The sequence below is a fragment of the Triturus cristatus genome, chromosome 2_1 (assembly GCF_964204655.1).
Source record: "Triturus cristatus chromosome 2_1, aTriCri1.1, whole genome shotgun sequence".
Lineage (NCBI taxonomy): Eukaryota > Metazoa > Chordata > Amphibia > Caudata > Salamandridae > Triturus > Triturus cristatus.
Genome location: NC_140581.1, coordinates 177,926,170 through 177,948,949, shown reverse-complemented (window position 1 = coordinate 177,948,949; position 22,780 = coordinate 177,926,170). Strand labels below are relative to the sequence as shown.

Here is a 22,780-nt window from a genome sequence, read left to right as displayed (position 1 = left end):
TGTAGGATTCGCCAAATTTATTGCAAATCCTACATACATAGCATTTTGCGATTCTCAAATAGCGATTTGCAAAAAATCGCTATTTGAGAATCGCTAATGAGGATTTTGATACATATGGCCCTAAATGCTTCCATAGACTTTAAAGGGTAACCCACTTTGTAAACCTTGAACACCCGTCAAGAGTCTGACAGATATGCATCGGCCACTGATAAGACACCTTCACCTGGGCCATGTAGAGAACCCTCTGTAGTTCGGTAAAATACACTACACAGATTCCCAAGGTGAGCACAATGGCATATAATCTTAGAATCATGCTTATGACGACAATTTCTGTTAAATCATCTCTAAGTGGGTCCCCTTTACATTCCACATTTTTCAACAATCTGCAGTGCCTCAACATCTCGAGAAAGTAATGCAAAGAAATACCCACACCTTGTAAGCATCCTCTATAAATAGACTTGTCTATAGCACCGTCTAACAACTATATAACATGTGCATGCCGAGACATCAACTGTTGGTTAATATATTGTAAATACAAGCTTTAAGTTTTCTCTCAGTTTGTGTGACACGCTTTGTCTTTAAGCCACAACTAACTTTGAAATAATGCCTCTGCAACCCACATCTGGTGCACTCAGCCTTTATCTTGTTTAACATGAAGCATTGTTTGTACCAAAAACTTTACTAGTTGATAAACCGTGTATTGTGAGAAAGTGGATTATTAGTTGGGGTGGATTTTAGTCCACCACAAGTCTGGAACGTCTTCCTGTACTCTTCAGGTGCAATGTCAAACCATTGCACTAGGGCATCCTTTATATGTGTGTGTAGGAATCCACTACCACCCTCTTCTAGACTCAGGAGTATATCCTTCCCCTGTGTTGGTACTAACTCCCACAGTAGGGTTCCCCAGTTCCGTTGACCCACCCTGCGCCTTCTCAGTGTCCTTTTGTAGGAGGCAAACCATTTGTCAATGTTGTCCTTCACCACAATGCTAGGCTAAATACCCTTGGGCAAGCAAGTTGTGAGTGGCCCCCTGCAGACACCTCACTGCCTAAACTCCAGGAATGTGGTGTACTCTTTTTAAATTAGCAACAGGGTGTTGGGGTAACCAGTTAACCAACAACAAAATGAACTGCCACTTAATGCACCACAAGAACAGATCAGCAAATCTTAATAAATACAGACAAAGGAAGAGAAGAGTAGCACTGAGAACACATACAGAATTAAAATAAATGTTCCATTTATTGTTAAATATATAGTTCTATCTCCGAACTTGAGGCTTCAAATCATGCTTTACTATCTTCCATTTATTGCTCAGCAGTCCACCAACTTTAAACAACCATAAAAATGCTAGGTACTACAAATCCCACGAATCCAAACAAGTTCCAGAAGTCCACCACAGGCAGCTTGGGCACCCTATAAAATCATGTTCAATGAAAAGCACTTCCTCTTTATTCGCTGCTCAGCAACCAGATAAGTGTTTTTCCTTGATTTGGTTTTATTGGAGTGTTGCATTGAAGGTCTTGGGACTTATTGGTCTAATGTGGTATTGCATTTGGTCGTATGCCATCTCGTATGTGAATATTATGCTAACTTGTAGGAATTTCACTGGGTAGGTGTGCTTTATCAGGTATACCTTACAATAATCAGACCTGGCATTGGCATTAACCCGGTCCCTCTATTCATCCTGCTCCCATCTTGTGGGGCAAACAGAGCCTCTAAGCCAACTAGGTCCAGGGAGCATTCCTCACTGCACGGCTGAGCTAAACTCAGTCCCCGCCTCTTCAGGATGTTGCGTGGCTGCGGCTCCTCATGGGCTTCTTCCGCTGTACAGGATATCTGCCATTAGAGCTAGCCATGCTTTCATCTATTCCCGCCAGTGACACAGTCGGAGGAGTAGAGGCACAAGCGGCAGTTTGCCCCCACACCTCTTAACTATTTTTTCATTTCAAGTAGTTTAGTGCAAGACTTATAGAAGAACTACTCGCTACTGTTCTGGGTCTCCACAGTTGGTGATCTTGTTGGGAACCTTATTGCCGGGTTCCCCTCACAATAACAGTGCATTTCAGCATTCCAGGCTCCTGGTGTACATAACAGCCTTATCAGGCCTTCCCTATAGCCAGTCTAAGATTATTCAGAACCTGATCAACCATGGCAGCTGCAGGGAGGGAAACCCCTCTAATCTTGGGGAGGATCAGTGTTATTTCCATTAGATGATGTCTTTGTTGACTCAGTTGACGACAGATTGCAGAGGGCTACGTCTCTCGCCCTTGAGCCTGCAGATTTTATTAGTGGCCGTACAACGCAGCATGAACCCCCGCTGAGGGAAGCAGTGGCCCCATAGAGACCATTAGAACCTCAGGTTGTTCCCAGGCCAGACAAGACATGCTGGAGTTAAAGCAAAGTGGGGGCCGAGCCCCTGGATCCCCCTCCCTCCGATGCCTTCGAACGTCTCAGCAAGAGGTTCCTAAAATACCGAGCTTCTACCCTGCTGGACACCAAAGATCCTAGTCCACCTAGGCTTACCCCCATTGATGGCCTGGGGCTATGCCTTAGTATGGATGGGTGTTATGTGGAAGACTTAGGAGACCCAGTCTACGATGAGACTTGGATACTGAGCTGGAGACTGGCACACCTTGGAGAATCGGAAGGCGGTTCCAAACGTCCCAGGTTGGAGTCCCCTGTTACTGATAGGGCTTAGTTGAAAGCCATGTTGGACCCGGGCAATATTTATCATCCATGTTAAGTCAACTGGGGCCCAGGCCCTAGACTGGCCCAATATGTGGCCAATAGAATTAGGAAGCCCTTGGAGAATAAAGTTAGAGGTCGCCTTCGGGCAGAATGTCCGTGCCCATGCCTCAACGGAAAGGTTGTCTTGACTCCTGAAATCAATGGCAAAATGTCCACTTCTATAACTGAATTCTTGAAGGACCCCAAGAAAGGGACCAATCACTCCTGGCTGGCCTGCCAGATTACATTTTTGGACATAGTAGTCCTTTAACTAAATACTGGGTATGGCCAAAGAGGCAAAAGACACTGGCAAATTGACCTCCCCAAAGATTTTATTGGGCTGGGCACTGTCAAGCTTATGCTTCCTGGGGAATGCAAATTGTTCTGTCTCATTAGAGAGTAAACCCTCTCTAATCATTAAAATCAATCTGAGTTAGGGGAGCTGGCTATGAAACGAGTGTTCAGAAAACACCTTTTTTGAGGAGCCAGCAGAGGCAGGAGGTGCTCTTCCGTCCGTTACTTCTCCTGAGCCTCCCAGAGATTGCCAGCCGGCCGCCAACAGCAGTACCAGTATCAAGACAAGAAGCAGTTTGATGGTTTCTTTCCAACCCAGGGAAGGGGTTGTGGAGGCAGAGGAAGCTTCCATGGAGCACCCAACGCCCCTGGTGGCATGTCAGGCAAGGAGTATCGCTTGGTGGGAGGTTCTCTGGGTCTATTCCTGCACGTTTGGAGGGAGGTGACGGGACGTGTGAGTGTTACAAACGTAGGATTCTATGGGATCCCGCTACAGACCCTCTGCCTCGCTCACCAGTCCATTCTGTGGCAGACAGTATTCTGATTTGCCAGGATGTAAGTGCTCTCCTAGACAAAGAGGCCATTGCTCCTTTGACGCTGCACCCCAACGGCTTCCTCAGGAGTTTTTTCCTGGTCAAAAAGAAGGAACAGGGCATGCGACCAGTGATCACTCCCTTGGAGTTCAACCAGTTTTTGGTATAGCACCATTTCAAGATGGAAGGCCTCCGTCTCTTACGGGAAATTCTACTGCCAAACGCTTGAATGGTGAGGCTGGACCTCAAGGATGCGTATTTCACTATTCTGATTTTTTTCCCCCTCACCACAAGTTCCTGCAGTTCACCTGGGACACTCAGATTTACGAGTTTGTTGCGCTTCCTTTCGGACTCTCGTCGGCTCCTTGGCATTTCACCAAAGTCATGCAACTTGTGGTGGAGCTTCTGCATTCCAGAGGTGTCAGATTGATCATTTATCTGGACAGGATTCTGATTCTTCATCAGGATCTGGCTTTCCTTCTCGGGCATCTGGATCTGTCTCAATCCCTCCTTCAGTACCTGGGCTTCTTTATTAACAAACAGAAATCAGAGTTCACTCCTCAGTCTATGTTTTTTTCTGGAATTCGTCATAGATTCAGTTCAATGGGTCCTCAAGCTTCCTCACAAGAAGTTGTCAGTGATAAGAAAAGAGTTGAGGGGCACCAAAGTGAAGGAGTTTATATCTCTCTGCTACCTGGCCTGCATAGTCAGTCTCCTGGCATTGTCCAGCTAGGTTATCTTTCTAGGCCCGCTGCACTTAGACCTGTCAGTCTTCCCCCAAACCTTTTGCCTCTACATCTCCATTTTGCTGAATTAATTTTAATTGGCCTTAGTACTCTGGCACTTTGCATCTGCTAACCAGTTCTAATGTGCGTGTGCTCATTCCCCTAAAACATGGTAATATTGACTTATACCTAAGTGACATATTTATAAGTCTCTTGAAGAGTGGTATACCACTTCCCCAGGGCCTATAAATTAAATGTTACTAGTGGGCCTACAGCACCTATTGTGCTACCCACTAAGTAGCATTGTAAAACATGCCCCAGGCCCGCCATTGCAGCCTGAATACAATTTTTAAACTGCCATGTCAACTTGGTATTTAATCTCCCTTGCCAAGACTTAAACTCACCTTTTATTACGTAGAAGTCCCCCTAAGGTGCTAGGTAGCCCATAGTGTAGGGTACTGTGTAACTAAAAGTTTGGACATGTACTTTTAAGTTTTACAAATCCTGGTAGTGAAAAACTCCTAAATTTGTTTTTCACTACTGTAAGGCATACCCCTCCCATAGGATAACATTCGGGATTGCTTATTACATTTAATAAGCTGTAATTTCCAATTTAGGAGCTGCTGGTTATATCGTGTTGAGTGTCTATAAAATTGTAATAAAAAACACTCTTTAATAGTAAAGTCTGTATTTTTAATTACTATTCTGAAATGGCCATTTTTAGAAAGTTGGCATTTTCCTGTCCTTAGCCCTTTTGTGGCTATAGCCTGTCTTGGGTCACATGACTGGGTGTAGCTATGTAGCTGTCGGCTAGACTTTGTGAATTCATTTCAGTCAAACAAGAGAGGGATTAGGTGTGCCTGAATGGGCCATCTACTGGCAGGATGGGGTGGGGGCAGAGCTGAGCACAGCCTCACTTACAACTGAATAGCCTGTGCTCTGCCTACATACAAAGGGCTTAGCAATATTGTCACTTCATCCAACTTGGAGCCAGGGCAGGGGAGGCAGGAAATTCCATGTACTTCAAAGCCACTGGCTAGAAGCTTCTCCCACCTTCCGGAACCAGGGAACCAGGGTGTTAAGGTAGGACCTCTGACACCAACTCTTTAGTACACTTCTGGATCTGTGGGTACTCAGCCAGGAAGGAATGAGGACGGTGATGCTGCAAGTACTGCCATGCTGCTGTATTGCTGCTCTAATGGAACTGATGCCCTGCTGCCTGCTACCCTCTTGCGTGGGGAAGACTAATTGGACCTGCAACCTCACCTTGATCCCAGGACCCCAGAGTGACTCCAAGGGCTGGTCTGCTGGCCCCATGATCTGAGTTTCAGGGACATAAAAAGCTCCCCAACCAGCTCCTGGACACATCTGCAGCGAGTTCCTGATCCCCAAATGGTGCCTCTCAGGTCCTGGACCCTTTGTGTGGCTCACGGGCTCTTGAATTAAGCTTTTGGGCTCTTTGCGACTGTGAACAAGCCCGTTTGCAACAAAGACCTCGCTGCTCGCATCAAAAACAAGGGCGAGCCACTGCCAGCCCACTCTCTTCGCACAGCAGCATCATCCTCCTTTGGAGGCCGCCAACGCAAAGCACCAGCCCGCTCGTCTGCAATGTCTGGCTTGCTTTTCCCACCACGCTGACAGCCCGCACAGCGCTATCCTTGCGGCCCTCTCCAACGCGAACTGGATTCTTGGCACAAAACTTGAGAAGGTAAACCTTCAGCTGGACTAATCTGGGACAGTATCCAACCCGCACTTCATCACGGTTGGCCTGAACTTTTGACTTTGACCTAGTCCAGCACGGCCAGATAGCCACAGTTGCTCTTTATGCTTTTTTTTAAACTTTTTTATTTAGCAGTTGAATTATAGCACCTCACAGTTGCACCGGATCAAATTACCATATGTTGGCCACTCCCAGGTGGCCACGTCTCTTTTCAAATATTGACTTCGGCTTATTCTTGGCAGTATAACTCTTACAGTATTACTTAATTAGTCGAAGGTCCCTTTCCCCCCACACTAAATGTCTAAATAAGCTCCCGCTTCCCCCACAGTTTGATTGGGTATCCCTTGGTACTGAATCCATGGCCCCCATATTTTTTCGAATTTACGGTGACAGCCTTGGGAGCGATATATTGTCTGCTCTGCCTGCTGGCTCCAGTCCAAGGCTTCCTTCCAATCCTTTATTGTCGGAGGTCTCGCTGCCCTCCATAGCCTAGCTAGGTTGCGTTTCGCCACCGCAGTCGATGTTCTAAACCAGGAGTTAGCATGTTTTGCCCACTTCTCTTCAAACGGACACCCCCAGCAGTACCCACTTAGCCTCCAGTGGCACTGACACATTTATCACCTCTCCCATTAGGTCAATTATTTTGGACCAATAAGCTTGTATGTATGGGCATGTCCAAAGTGTGTGATAGAAGGTGCCCTGCGCGCCGCATCCCCTGGGGCAGTTTGCTGAGTCTGTCCGGCCCATCTTACACATTCTTGTCCTGGATAGGTAGGATCTGTGCAGTATCCTCAGTTGCACTAAACCATACCGAGCACTGATCGCTATCTCTCTTGGGCTCTGCAACGCTTCGGCTCATTCTTTGTCATCCATTGGTCCCAGGTCTGCCGTCCATGTCTCTCTAAGTGGGGCCAGGCAGTCAGGCGTGTTATTCATAATCTTTTTATATGTCAGGGAGACTGCCTTGAAGGGCATTGTGTCTAATAGCAGTCTGTCCTTCAGGGGGAGTAGTCTGGCATATTTTCCCCCTCCAGAATAATGGCTTTTCATAGCACCTTGCAGCTGTCGATAGCGAAATATTTCCGTTTGCGTCAGATCATATTTGGTCTGTAACGTTTCAAAGGCAACTAGAATGCCCGACCTCCATACATCACTCAGCTTCTCTATCCCTATCCTGTGCCATTTTGTGTATGCTCTCAGTTTTTTAACTTCACCTAAACTGTCACAATCCCACAGTAGGGTTTCTGCCATTAGTTTCCCCTCCCATCCCAAGTGTTTATTGGCTGCTTTCCGAGCTTGCACAACCATCAGCATGTGAAGCAGGAGCCCATTCTTCCTCCTTTTGCCATATAAAAGTGCTGATTAGTCCCCACTCCCCATGGCTAAGCGGTCCGTTCTGTATGTGGGTTCCGATCAGTCCCCAAACACCCAGTCATTTACCACCATCAGCTAGGCAGCCCAGTAGTAAGCTTGGCTGTCTGGGACCGCCAGACCCCCTCGTAGACTCCTCGCTGTAGTTTGACCAGCGCAATTCAGGCCGCCCCTCCATCCCACAACAAGGACCTCAAAATTCCATTAATTCTACGGAAATAGGATTCAGGGATTTGTACTGGAGTGTTTTGAAATGTGTATAGCAACCGTGGGAGGGTCATCATTTTGAAAAGGACTGCCCGTCCCATCAACGAGGGGGGGGTCTGCTCCAGTGATCCGCATCCTTTTGAAGGCGTTCAATCTGAGGGAGAACGTTACGGGATTAAAATAAGTCCTCATCTCTAGTAACATTGATCCCCAGTTATGTGAAACCATCTGTAGCCATTGGGGCTGGGCACTGAGTTGGTAGGGTCAGGGGGCCCGAACAAGCAGGAAATTCAGGGACATATCCCAATTGATTTGGTACCCAGCATAGCTCCCTAACAGATCAAAGATGTGTAGAATTCTCAGTATCGAGGTACGGGGCTTACTGATGTAAACTAGAATATCATCTGCGTAGAGCGATATTTTTTCCTCCCACGTTTCGCAATCCCGCGAATAAGTGGATCTCCACGCACCTAGGTTGCCAACGGCTCTAGCGCTAGAGCAAAAATCATGGGAGATAGTGGGCATCCCTGTTGCGTGCCTCTCCGTAGTTCTATTACCCAGGAGAAACGCTCTCTTTGCTTTTAGGTGCTATTTTTTACTTTATTCTTTAAAAATGTATAACTCTGGTTCTACTGAACTGGATTGTTGGTGTTTTGGGCTTGTTTTATTTATTAAATGTTGCTCTATTATTCTATCTTGGTGTGGGGTCCTTTTTGTGTGGTGTTTTTACTGTCTTACTGTTTGAAGTGTTGCATAAATACTTTACATATTGCCTCTAAGTTAAGCCTGACTTGTCTGTGCCAAGCTACCAGGGGGTTGAGCACAGGTTAATTTTGGGTTTGTTTGTGCCTTACCCTGACAAGCATTGTGGTTGCTGCTTGACCAGGGCTCTCAGCCATAGTCAACCAGTAACCCAATTTCTCACATAGGGCTCTTCAGAGATTGAAATCAACCCATCTTTGAAAGGGACTGACCTGTTTGGCCCTGGTCAGACTATCTGAGGAGGTCAAATCGGAGCTGCAATAGTGGTTGGACCGCATGACAGACTTGAATGGCTGGGCCATCTTTGGCTTGGTTCCGGACGTCGTTATCGAGTCCAATGCCAGCCAAATAGGCTGAAGAGCTCAATGTCGATAAGTCACTACAAGAGGGCCGTGTCAGGGCAGGAGCGAGGGTTGCACATCAGCTTCTAAGAACTGCTCGCTGGATCCTTCGCGGTACAATCCCTCTCAAGGGTCAAGGTGGTGTTCTCAATCCTCTTCAAGATGGACAATGTGTTGGCAGTCCATTACATCAACCATCTCAGCAGAATAAGATCCAAAGCTCTTGCAGAACTGGCTAAAGATTTCTGGCACTTTTGCCTAGACAGGAGGATAGCTGCCAGGGCAAAGTATTTTACCCGGGAAATTTAACCACATTGCGGACTGGAATTCCAGACATTTAAGGGATTTGAGTGCATGAAAGCTTGACCCCACAGTCTTTAGAACGATAATAGACAAGTGGGGTCTTTGGGGTGTGGATCTCCTTGAGTCCTGCCTAGATCATCAGCTTTCCCGCTTCTTCAGTTGGAGACCGGATCCACGGTCAATGGCGACAAACTCTTTCATGCAAGATTGGCGTCAGATTTGTGGGCATGCATTCCCGCTCTTCTCGATGATAACCAGAGGTCAGACACTAGAAGCCGTCCTTGATTCTCGTGACTCCGATTTGTAGATCTCAGGGGTTGTTTCCCGTTCTTCTGGAACTTTCCTTAGATTTTCCAATCTGACTACCCCCAGAGTCAGTCCATATTGGCGACCGCTTAGGGCAACTGTTGCCAACCCGTTCTAAACAGTTCTTCCCATCTCGTGGCCTGGAAGATTTCCGGGGACGTTGGGGTCTCCAAAACCTTTTGGACCAGGCATCAGAGCTCATCATGAGAGCATGGGCAAATTCCATTTATAAAGGGTATGGCTCTGCTTGGTGATGATGGCCCAGTTGGTGCCTGGGACAGAACCTGGATTCTGTTGGAGTGGATTTGGTGCATGCTTTGTATTTTTTGTCAGAACTCTCTCAGAAGGGCCTGGCCTATCGTATCATTGATACGTTCAAGTCCGCAATGTCAGCCAGCCATGAACCAACGGAGAACACACCCTGATGTGTACATTATTGAGATGGTCACGCCCCTCTAACACCTCACAGTGTTGGTACTCTCAGCTATGGGATGTCAGTTTGGTATTGCGACTCTTTAAATCATGGCTGGCTAATGTGAATCTCTCTTGGAAGGAACTTACAGGTAAGTTGGCAATCCTTTTGTTCGATCTTTTCCAGGCGAGTCATAGATGTTAGAGCTTTAGATAAGTCATCTACGATTTTTATGCCTGAAAGCGCTACCTTTACGGTGTCTTGAAGCACCAAGACGAGCATCAGAACAGTTTACTACCCATCCTTTCCCGACCATCTCAACCTCTGTGTAGTGAGATCTATTCAGACTTACGAGACTGACGGAGGTCAGACGAGGAGGTCAGACCGGCAGTTGCCCTGCAGTTATTGATTTGTCAAACCATTCTTTAAGCCTATTTCTTCCCCCATGATTGCCTGATGGGTTCGGTGGTTGATGCCAGAGGAGGGCATTGACGCCTCCTCTGACATCATCAATGGGGTTCATTCTGCCAGAGGATCAATGGCTTCAAAAGCCTTCACTCGGGGAGACAAGTTGGAGGATATCCTCAGGTAGACGGATTGGTCATCAGACTCTACCGTTATATAGTTTTACTACAAACACGTTATGGATATAGCAACTGGTGGTGAGTAAGCTTTGAACAAGCACAATCTGAAGCCTCCAGGCCTAACATAGAATGTAAAATGTCCTATCTATTGTGAAGGAAAGTTTCAATTCCAGTAAGGGTATGGATAAACGACATCAAACCCAGCCTGGCCTCCTTTTCCTCCAAGGCCAATTTATTTTCTTCTAGTGACAGTTTATTTTCCTCCAGGTCTATGACTTTGGCCTGTAGCTCCCTTTGTGATTACTTGTTACTGAGCTCCAACTGGCAGATTGCCAGTTTAGAAGGGCTTTTGCTGGCAGAGCCCACTTCTCTTTCAGCCCTTTATGGTGCACCAAAGAATCCATGTTGGGTGGAGTCCAGCGCCTGTGCCCAGAAAGGTCTCGACATCAATCAGCTTCAGCTTGGCACCACTCTCAGTGAAGCCCTTGGACTTGAACACTTTTCTGGAACTGGTTTGTCCCTCCTTTAGAGGGACAAACCAGTAAGTTGAATCTAATTAGTGATTCAACGGCGGTCCCAGTCTCCCGCTGGTTCTTCAGAAGAAAAGTTGGCAAAAAGTTTCTAACTCACAGCATTTGCAGGAAAAGTACACACTAACACCAACCAAGGTTTACAGAACCTCACGAATAGTATTTGGGGGTCAGGACTCACACCAACAAAAAACACCAAAGGGGCCCAGGGCACGTCTACTTGAAACTGTTCAAGTAGGTACTTCAGGAAAGTGGGTTTTCTGTAGGTTTTGTGGCCCTGTAGCTTAACATGAGGTCAGCCAACTGGCCATTGGAGTCCACCTCTTGGTCCTAGGTACAGGTGGGAGCACAGTCTCAACAAAGGTCACAACAGCAAGTGCAGTCTTTCACAGGCCCAGCAGTGTTCTGAAGAGGGTACTGGGGGTACCCCATTTTTGCCCAGTGCCAGCCTGTGGATGGCTGCCACTCCCTACCCAATGGGACAAAGGTTCCCAGGGGTGAGCATACTCACCTTTGTAGCACTTCCTATGTGTTGTATTGTAAACAATCCTACAGTGCCCCTCTGTACCTACAACCAACATGGCAGACCGTTCTTCATCTGTGCAGAGCTCCCTGTGGAAATGGAAATGAGCAAACCCTCCCCTGTGGTCCATCAAACTCGTTCTGGGGGCAGCTCTTCCCACACTGGGAGTGGTGTCTGACTCGCTAGCAGGACAATAGAGGAAGCAGGCCCAGGTGGTAGCTGCATCTGTTAGAGACATGGTAGGCATCCTTTGAAGTGAATTAATTTCCTGGGTACAGCTCAGATGGTCACCCTATCAGGGGAATATTAACCCCTATCCCTTTGTCTCCGCTGTGGGAGCAACTTCACTCCTAATCAAGGAGCCATTCAGCTCCTGATTGACACTGAAACTTGCAGAAAGGCACATTTGGATCTGACAGGAAATTTACAACGTACTAATAGTTCCACTTTCAAAATAGTAATATAAAATCCAAAGTAAGTTGGATTTTAAATTACTATTAAAAATAGTCCTTGAGTCATTTTCTAACTACTTCCAAACTGAAGTTAAGTGTTATAAGGTATTATAATTAATGTAACCCTGTGCTTTTTAATGGGAGAGCCAGCCTTGCCATAGTGTAAAACGACTGTGGAAGTTTTTCACTGCAAAGACCTGTAAAACATAAAATACACATGTTCTACTTTTCAAATACCATGCACGCTGCCCTGTGGGCATTTAGGGCATATCTTGAGGGTGACACTTAACTTTGAAAAAAGAAGGTTTAGGTCTGGCAAACGGTTTATTTTGCCAGGTCAAATTGGCAGTTTTAAAACTGCATCTCCAGTCTTGAGGGGCAGGTATGCTTTGGATGGTCACTTTAGTGGTGGCACAATATGTGCTGCAGTCCACTAGTGACATTTAACTTACAAGCCCTCGGTATACTTTTTTTTTTTTTTTTTTAATTTCTTTATTAGCAGATGACCAGTACTGACATACATCATCAGTTGCCTACAACCCGGAGGCCGGCTATCACATCACAACATGGCTCCATAGCTCGACCGCGTGTCCCACCTCCCAGAGGCCGAGCTTCGCTGTGTAACACCCTAGGCCATCCCAAAGTTCCTCACAGGACTGGGGCAGTATGTCACCCATGTTATATCGTATCCCACATGGGGTCAGCAGTTTTCCGTTTTATCCCCCCCCCCATCAACCCAAACGAACCGCTCCAACACCCTCCCCGCCCCCCCCCCTCCAACATTGAGGCGTTCGAACAAGTCTCTACTATACTGTCCAATCCCAAAGTCATCCGGGCTGCGTAGTGTCCGAATAGCCAACTTCCTGCCTCGCCTCTGTCCTGCAACACCCATGCCCCTGAATCTCCGAGCCTCCTACCCTCCACCCCCCCCCCCCCCGGCATCAGACAAGCCCATCCATACCCCTGCGCAACTCCCCCTAGGCAGCCCACCCGATGCCAAGGGTGCCCCCCTGAGAGTTCTCACTGCACCTCCCCGCCTGAGTCTCGCTCTTCTCCTGTTTCAGTACCCTTCTCCGGGGATCCCCCTCTCCCCTTTAAGTGTTCCGAATATAGCCCCCAGAAGTTCTTCGGGCGACTGCGCGGTGGGAGCAGCTCGCTAAATACCTCGGTTTGCGTACAGCAATACAGCACATCTCGGGTCCACTGCACAACCATGGGCCCTGGGCCTCTCATCCAGCGCAGCGCCACCCCTCTCTTCGCTATCAGCAGCCCCATGTCCACGTTTTACGTATAGCTCTGGGTAACTTCCTGGAGTATCCCAACAGGGCCAACGCTGGATCCAGTTCCAACTCCAACCCCAGCAAGCCTCCTAGTTTATGGAAAATCGCCCGCCAGAACTCCAGGACCACCGGGCAGTGCCACTCCAAATGAATTAAGTCTGCCGTGGCATGACCGCACCTCTCGCAGCTAGCGTCCTCCCGCAGCCCATATCTGCATAATCTTTCAGGCGTATAATACACTCTATTTATATATTTGAAATGTAGTAGTCTGTGTCTGCCATGTAGCGAAACCCTGCGCGTGCCCGCCCTGAGTAAACTTTTGTACCATATTCTATGGGCCTGTAGGAAAGTTGAATAGGACAATGAGGATTTCATCTAGGTTTGGCATCTGCCCCAGTGCACAAAGTGAAAAAAATAAAAAGGGATCAGTTAAAAATAAAATGGGGTTACCATACAAAAAGACACATATTCTTACATTCATCATATTACTTTTACAGTGCACAGCCACAGTTGCCTCCAGTCCTGACGCCGTCTCCATTATATGCACACACAAATTTACACACAATAATTCCAACTTGTATGTGATTCCAGGCCCTTTACTACCAACTTTCTTCTTTTAAAAGAGGTGAGGTTTATGGAGTAATGTGAATAGCTGTATCATGGATGATGTCATAATTGAGTTTATCAGTGATGTCATCAATTATGTAATTTTAGATGTCCTTTTAACATGTAATGAGTGATGTCATATGTGAGGTCATAAGCGATGAATGACGGAGGTGCAAGTTATAGTTAGTTCACTTATCCTAAATTTGGCGAATATCAGCAGTTTTTACTTTTTTAGACATTAGTTCTTATTTCAACACCTAATTATGTCACTTTAATTTTAGTTTTTTTCAGTGCCAGTTGTTGTTTTTAACATAAGTTAAGTTCTAAGGGCCTAATTAGTGTTCGGCGGCGGACTACTACGTCACAAAAGTGATGGATATCCTGTGCGCTGTATTACAAGTTTATTATATCCAGTGGCACTTGTAATATATTACAGACGGGATATCCGTCACATTTGTGATGGGGAAACCCAAGCGCTGATCTCTAAGTCAGGCCCTAATTTTCATACGTAACTATTACTAAGGCTCACAGTCTTCCGTTTTTACTGACTTTTACAGATAAATAGGGACAGAAAACGTGATTGTATTTATTTTTAAGAGCAGAAAAATCCAGGAAATGTCTTCATGTGGGTTACTCGCCATTCCATCTTCATGGTATCCAGGACAACAGCTCAGCAGATGGACAGCATGGACAGTTAAAAAACAAGCTGAGATTTTCCTAAATGCAGGCATACTTTAACATGTATGTGTATTATAATTCTGATATTTACCTGTGGTTGTAGTGTTTCGCTATATTTGGCTATTTAATGTTTTTAATGCGACAGGTAGAAAACATGAGTGCATATTTGTCAGTGCATATTTGTCAGTAAAATAAATGTGGAAATATACCATTTTACGACTCCATTTATTCTCTAACCACAAAATAAATATGGACAAATACCAGTAAGGTGGCTCACAAATGAATATGGATAAATACAGACGGAAATGTTAAGAATTAAATACCATAAAACCGGGAGCCATAACTATAACGTAACTTTAATCTTTTTTCAGTGAATGTAAATATACAGAACACAACCAGTGATAGCAACGGCGTAGCGATAATTAGGTGTCATTTTCTATTGAAAATGTGTTTTTAGTTTAAGTATAACTCTGGTGCTGTTTTACAAATATTTATGAGCGTTTCGAATCAAGTAGCAAAAGTAGCTGAGTTAACTTGTGACCTTTCATACAAATCAGGGAGGGGTGGGCTGAAGGTGGTGGTTTAAATCCATCTCTGTGCCATTGGCAGATAGGTGAAACTCACTGTTAAATTACTGAAGGTGCCACAAATAAAGATAAAATAGCAGGGTGGGTGTTGAGCCGTTTATTTCCACAAATGCTTCTAACCGAATTGTTGTTGTTGTTTTTCCACTAACTTAGTTGCCTTATCAAGCATTGGAAGAAACAAACCGATCGGATCTCGTGCCGATATTTAAAACAAGGATGGCTGAGTGATGGAAAATAAAAGCGGGCTAAATTGTGAGGATACATTTTAAAAAGCGCATAACCGCATGAAAAAGACTGCATTAGTCAACAATTCTAAAGTAGCATATTATATTAGAATTAATGATCACATCTTTGAATGACGCACTTGTGGCAGGCTGTGCTGACCATTTTTAAATTAAGCGGATTGGGTCACTTTGAACAAGACACTCGGTGAACGTGGGCTTAAAAGGCATCGGACCTATTTTACCAATCTACATATGCCCGTTTGCTTTGAATTCGGGTGTTTCTTCTTCCGGTTTTCTACTTACTCTACTTTCCTTGTCTTTTTCTGTGAAACATTTTCTTCTGGAGCTTCCAAGAGTTTTGCTGTTCCCTCATGATTCCTGGTGACCAACTTTTATTGTTTACTTCAGAGGTTAATGGATTAGGAGTGGTTCATTTTAATTTTCATTAAATGAAGAGAGCCCTACATACCAACAAAACGAATGAATGGCATTCGGGAGACCGCGTTTCCACATTTAAGCTACCGCGGTATGGAGGAGAGAGCACAATTATAGAAAGCAATCTCTGCCAGCTGTGGGATTTGCAAACACTTCCCTTTGAGCTGGTATTGATCGAAGTCCTTAATGCTGAAACTTCAGCTGATTGCAATCAGCCAGGCAGTAACTTCTTACAGAGGTTGCAGGACCTCACTCTGTATTACTTTTCCATCTAGGATCATCCTCATGAAGTATATTTCAGTTTGTCAATCTTCACCATCCCAGATGTTGGCTCGAGCTAAGTGCAACTAGCAAGCTTTTCTAAGGCCAAATACACTGGTAGCAGGTTCTCCTGGTTGACTTACTTCTAGATGCGTACTCTTTCATCCTGCATCTTCAACTAAAAGTTGTGGGAAGCATACCGCTGCACGGATGGTACCACAACTCGTGTTGAAGTTAGATGGCTGCAGAGCAAAGGTCATTGCAACTTCACTGAAATACATTCTACCGCCTCCTTGAAAACTTATCTCTGCTGCCCCTGTCTCCGTGGCTTTCCCTTGGATTTGTCATTGCCGGCATTGACTACTGTCAAGTGCATCTATCAGAGGCCACCAGCCGAAGTTACTATCAAGTTACCATGTGCTTTCCTTCTCACCCCCGGCACAAATCATGTAGACTATTTATTACTAGTACCAACACTACCCGACTGTCACTCCATTGGACATTGGCAGAGGCCTTGTAAGATGATGATCAACAGTACCTTCAGATCTTCATGCCATGCCAGCTGACCAGGCACTTGTAATCGATTCCGGGCAACAGACTGTCTGTTGCTGATACATATCTTTTGATGGTCGATTCCTGCATTTAATTTTTAAGACTCCTTGTAAAATCCCTTACTAAATGCAGTGGATCACTTCTTTAGGCTCACATTCTGGTCCTATGAAGGATGTGTTTTATCGTCACTACATTTTTTCATCTTGCGCTGCCTCAGCGGGCTCCCCGTGGATATGCCAGATATCATTTGGGGCCTAGAGTTACCCTATACTCATCTGAGGTATCCCTATTGTTCGAAGTCACAGAACAGGTTATAAGAAACTGCTTTTTGGACCAGACGTTTATTCAGTCATGTAAACCAGAAGTCCAGTGTTGCCACTAATCAGGATCACACTCTGCACCTAAAATGCAACAGGACACTGCTACATATTTTATTTTGGAGGAGAACCAGAGACCTTGACAGTGGATAAGAACTTGACACTTCACTGCCTGCTGCTGAACCTCTTAGAAATGTATTTCATCTTTTAGTGCCTCTCATACCTCTTCTATAAAGCAGTTACATACATTTACTGCTATTTTGGTCACTGTCTTCCTAATCCTGTCCATAAATTCCTCCACACCCTTACCTTCCATAACTACATTTGATACATCCTAATTCAGAACTTTGCACTGTTCTGTTCTACAATTATACACCGCAGATCACTTAATGCCACTCTCCTCTTCAGTCTCCTTCCCGAATGTCATTTGATTCAGATGTAAGTCCTTGCATGTTTCTTAATAATATTTCTGGTTCAGTACTGTGCCCTCCTGCCAACTCTTCTTTAGGTTATCTCTAATTTTTGTTGACGTGTCTTCCAGAACGGAACAAAATAATGTAGGTGAAACCTCACTAGAACATGTAAAGTGACAATATAATTTTATCACTCGAGACATCCAAAACTGCATATCAATGAGGTTTGGATGGTAGTAATAATACATAATTATTTAGTGGAAAGTGCTCATGTCATGAAGACATAGCCACAATGGCAGTATACTGCTTCAATTTGAAAAATTATACACAAATACAGATAATGGTGGTAAACATTTTCAAGAATGTGAGTAGGTTAGTTATCAGGTGAAGGGCATGGTGAACATGTGGATCTTCAGCGAACACTGGCAGGGGAAAAGTTGTTCTGAGGCTTGTGTGGTATTCGTGTGAGCTCAAGAAAACGGGTTTTAGGTGTGTGATTTTGGAATTTCTATGTTGATCCATGATAACTTCTTGGTTCCTGTATCCTTCTGTGCTGTTTAGCACGTATAACTAGTCTAGATCTGATATGCAATGCATGATACATCTCTGCTTCCAAAGATCAGACCTATGAAAGAAGCCAGACATTCAAGAGTGGTTATGAGAAAAATATGCCAGCTCCTTATTTAAATGGTAAGTATTTTTCTCTAGGCTTTCAGGAAACTCAGCGTTTGCATAGTAACAGTTTAGTTCACCATTAACAAATACCAGACACCCTGTGTCGAGTTTAACCAATGCGTCTGTACTGTTTGATATTTGTCAGTCTGTAAAGTGAATTGAGTCACTATGAGGGCAAAAAGTCCTGCATCTCGATATATAGATCTGGGGCTCATAGTAGCCAAGCGCATAATTACACGTCGCTGGAAGTCCCCTGACCCCCCTGTGGCGAGAGCCTGGTTCCAATCGCTTCTCTGCTGGGTGCAGGCGGAGAGTGTGGCGTTGCGTCTTGAAGACGCAATGGGTATTCGTAAACAACCCCTCGCGGGGAACTGGGATGCAATCCTGGCGGACTTCCGCACAATCTGGTTGAGGAACCTACCCACCTGCCTGACCGGAACTCGCACTAGACTTAAGGGGGCGCTATTGGACCCTAAGACCTACACCAACACCTACCCCTGAAACATGTTTAAGTAACTGGGCGCAAGCCACCAACTGACCACTGTTCACATTAGTTAAGTCAGTTTACACAAAGTCTAGCATAGTGTAGCATGCATCCTATGTGACAGGGAACATAGTAATTAAGTATCTAGTATCTGTATGGTCCTCTTTCACCTCCAAACCAATTCAGTGCCAGGATACTCCTTGCGGAGTGACAGTCGCGCTTTACAAGTTCCTAATCAAATTAAATTAGAATGTACCCAGGTGTCGTGTGCGGATGAGTGAAAAAGCTGTGCAGTTAACAGACGTTAATAGTGCATAGTGTTGCTATGATTTAAAGTTATAAGTTCAAATACAGGAGCCAATGTGATATATTATCTGTTATGTTAATGTTGTGTTGTAAGCAACCTAATCCTTTGTACATCAGGTTGATTAATCCATATTGGGAACATCAGACCTTACTATTCTGCATTAACGTTGAATTCAGAGCTCTCCTACTGACGCATTGGCCAAGGCACCATGACTCTATTGAAATGCAACTACACTGTAATTGTAACACTTGAATTGTAATGGAATATAATGATGTTTGAAAATCAATAAAAACACATTTAAACAAAATAAAATGTTAAAAAAATAAATGAGAGCAAAAAGCTGTGCATTACGGCTGATATTTTAACATTGACATGATGACAACAGGAGCGATTAAAAAAAAATAAGCTGTGTTTTTGGATACACAACTATGAACACTTTTGTAAGCTTTGGTGGTATGGCATAAAAGATTCCAGAGTCGCTCGATGCACTCCTTATGTGATTAACCTGTGATTGCTGCACAAGAACTGATGTTAGTAGACATTTATTCTAATATTGTTGTGGCCCTTAGATTCGTCCATGTGACATTTGTTGCTTATTCCTTGAACTCAAATATGCTTATTTTCTATTAAGTTGAAGATGTACTGAATGCTCCAGGGACATGTTCTCATAGGTTTATTATAATCCCTGTGTTATGCTGTTCTTGAATTCTATGAAGCCAACAATTTCCCCCTAAAAGATTCAATCGTCCCCACTATGGGATAGTAATTTTCTACACGTTTGGTGAGACCATCCAAGCACCATCCAAGCAAAGTGCTTTCTGGTGTCAAAATAAGGAGTGTTCTTTCTGCATCCCCTCCCAGGTAACTTACAACTTGCTGTATGAGGACCTTCTCTTAAACAGGATACTGAAAATGTTGAACGGAATGCAGGCTGACCAAACATTCATTATGTAATTGATTTTTTTGTTCAATTCAAAGCCAGGAAAGGGAGAGGTGTTTGCTGTCCCTGAAGCATTGAAAGTGAAATGTATTTTGTTAGCCTTAAACTCCTCACAAGATGCCATCTCTGTGATGTCAAGGTTAGGAGCTAATTCGTCTGACAAAAAAAGTAGGACACTGGTATGTGTTGAAAGAATGAAAACCTGTTTCTGGATGTGTGCATCTATGCTGGGAGTAATATGTTTCTGTTTTCGTAGCCTACGCAATGAGTTTGACTTTTGGTGGCAGGCAATTCACAGTGTGGACCTTGGAGATGGCATCAGATAGGCAGATCATTCCTCTTCGGAAATTCAATTTTCAGTTGCCTTTAACTTTGTAACAATTATTTATTTCCTCTGAAATATTAAAACCAGGTTGTTAGTGTCAGCCCATTCAAGTATGAAAATTGATACCATTCTACCAATTTGTTCACAGCTGGTAACTAATTAAATGATGACATTCCTCACAAGACGCTAACAGTTTTAACATATTGAGCAAAAATTACAAAAACTATTTTTAATCGCTTTTATCTTTTTTAACAATGGCATTTTACTATTTTTCTTCAGGTGTGGCCACGCATGACCCCAATGCAGTGGTGGTAGGATTAGCTCCACAGCATTTTAACTATGACACTATGAATAGAGCTTTTCGGTAAGTTTACTTTATCAAGGAGACCAATTCTTAGATTAACATAATTCACAATTTGCAGATTTTGGTGAATGTTTCTTGTTTGAATGAGTCCAAATTTCTGATTGCACACCATACCAAAGGGAGGATGTTTGATAATAATATAGATGGAGGTTGTGGTAGATTAAAACTTTGGGAAGTAGATGTCAAGAATAGAAAAGTGTAAATAGGCATTCTGGGATGTACAATGTCCAAGTACTTTCAGAAAGGTGAGCAATTATTAGGTATCATTGACCAGAACTGGCTTTGTAATGTGCAGATGTGACACAAGATAGGGTAGGGTTAAGATATGATAATAATGAAAGATCAATAACAATACATGCATATACCTTATTTGACTATAGCATAGCTTTAATGTTGGGTATTTGTGTTACACAACAGAGAGGGCTTTCTCATGTGTAATGCATTCTCTCTGGGGAGGGTTATCTCTGACCTCTTCTTTCTCCAGTCTGTTATCTTATCAGATCATCTATGGATAAAATGTAATCTTGCTTTCTGATGACACTATTTGCTTACATTCCTTGATTGGGTGTGTTGGGAGTTACAATGTTGATTGGGTGATTAGAAACTGCTTTTCCTTGTTTCCAAGAAGACTTTATATGCTGCCGTAGATGCGCTACTCATGCTAGGTTCAGGTGAGTGATTTCTTGTTCATTGCCCTCATCTAATAGGTGTTACGACAGTACTCCTTATTTCACCATGTGGAGTAGCGTCATCGTAAGTTTGTCATAATCACCCACACAATTGACATCAGTTGAGTCCACTTCAAACCAATTGTTTTTTTTTTTTTTTTTTTTTTTTGTTGAAACCGTTTATTGCAATCTCAAGTATATACAAGCATGGGCCTACAACCTTCCGGCCGGCCGCTAGAGTAACAGGAGCATCTGACAAACTTACAAAAGGGCACTTGGCGTTGCAAAGAAGTAAAGCAGGAGGCATCAACAAAGTGGGCCACATGACTCTAAGCCCACAATACGGTTTCATTTTATACAAACACAACAACATAGAAAAACCACACCCGCAAGGCAACCCGCAGTCGAAGGTAACCACACGTGCTCCTCAAGAGAGGGACCCCAACCATACACAGGAGTCTAAAGAGGGGGAAGGGAAACAAGTCCAGGACTGGGGGAACTCTGTGCCCGGGGCTGGGGGAGGGGGTCAACTAGGGGGACGGAGCCGGTGAGGCAGCAGGCAGCAGTGGTGGCGCGCAGATACCCCCGCGGTAGGCGTTCCAGGGGCCCCATATTTTCACCCACGCCCCAGGCTTGCCCCTCGCCACATACACCACCTTTTCTCGGAACATGCACCAATCCATATGTTCTTTCCAGGCCGACACCGCCGGGGGCCGCTGGGATCCCCACAGTTGAGCGATGTCACGCTTAGCAGTCATATATCCCAGAGTCACCCATCGCGTCTGCGGAACCGAGTAATCAGTTGGTTCCCACACATTCAGCAAGCATCTCCTCGCTTCAGGCAACAGCGCGACATGCGTAACCAGACGCAGGACCTCGTGCACACCACGCCAGAATCGCTCCACCTTCGGGCATTCCCACAAAATATGCAAAAAAGTCGCCAAAGCACCACACCCACGCTTACACAACCCATCCTCGGCATAACCCATACGCAGAAGCCTTGGCCCCGTCACGTAAACCCGGTGGAGTATCTTAAGCTGGACGAAGCGAAGGCGAGCCGGTATGGCCACCTCCTTCGGAGAGGCCACCGCGGAAATCCAGTCTTCGTCGTCCAACTCCAGCCCGTCGGCAACCCAAGCCTCACGGAGGCCGGTCAGCAGGTCCGAGCGGTCATTAATCAATTTTTTGTAAATGAGGGAGATCGTGCTATCCGGAACGTGGCCATCCAGCACTCTATCCTCCAGGGGGGAAGACTCCGGGATGGAGGCGACGTCTGGGAAGACGGAGCCCAGCGCATGACGGACCTGCAAGTACCGAAAGTATTCACTGCCCTGCAGCTGATACTCCGTCTGCAGCGTCTCGAATGTTTTAAATCCCCCTCTCGTCCAGAGGTCCCCCACTTTACTGATGCCAATCGTGTCCCACTTCTCGAAACCCTTCGAGGTCCACAGGGAGCCCAACCGCTGAGGCGCATACAACGGCGACGCCCGGGTCAAACGGTCCTTCCACCCCATAGCTGCATTGGCCGCGTGCCACACCCGCACCATGACACGCGTGGGCCCCGTCAAGCGGGGATCCGGCGCGCCAGAGTAGAGCGCTCGATTGTAGTCGCCACCGGGCAGGAGCATCTTGTCCATTTCAAATGCCGGGTTCAAGGCGGGCCCATAGAGGCCGTGATTAATTGCAGCTAGCTGGGAGGCCCAGTAATACCGCTTAATGTCCGGGAGGGCAATCCCCCCGTCATACCACGGGAGCGTCAACTTCGCCAGGGCTATACGCGGCCTCCCGTCCCAGAACAGGCGGCGCTGTAGACTCTCCACCTCACGGAAGTAGCGCGCCGGGACTAGGTCCATAGTGTTCTGGAGAGCGTACAG

At 45.3% G+C, this 22,780-nt stretch overlaps 1 protein-coding gene across 3 annotated transcripts in view; it reads left to right on the top strand.

The window, feature by feature from the left end:
- Positions 1 to 22,780, top strand: part of HDHD2 (haloacid dehalogenase like hydrolase domain containing 2) — a 216,232-nt gene that overhangs the window by 122,642 nt on the left and 70,810 nt on the right. For all 3 annotated transcript variants that reach the window (XM_085629453.1, XM_085629444.1, XM_085629462.1), the window contains exon 4: positions 20,154 to 20,238. In XM_085629453.1, the coding sequence (XP_085485579.1) occupies positions 20,154 to 20,238 (85 nt within the window). The remainder of the gene's footprint in view (positions 1 to 20,153; positions 20,239 to 22,780) is intronic.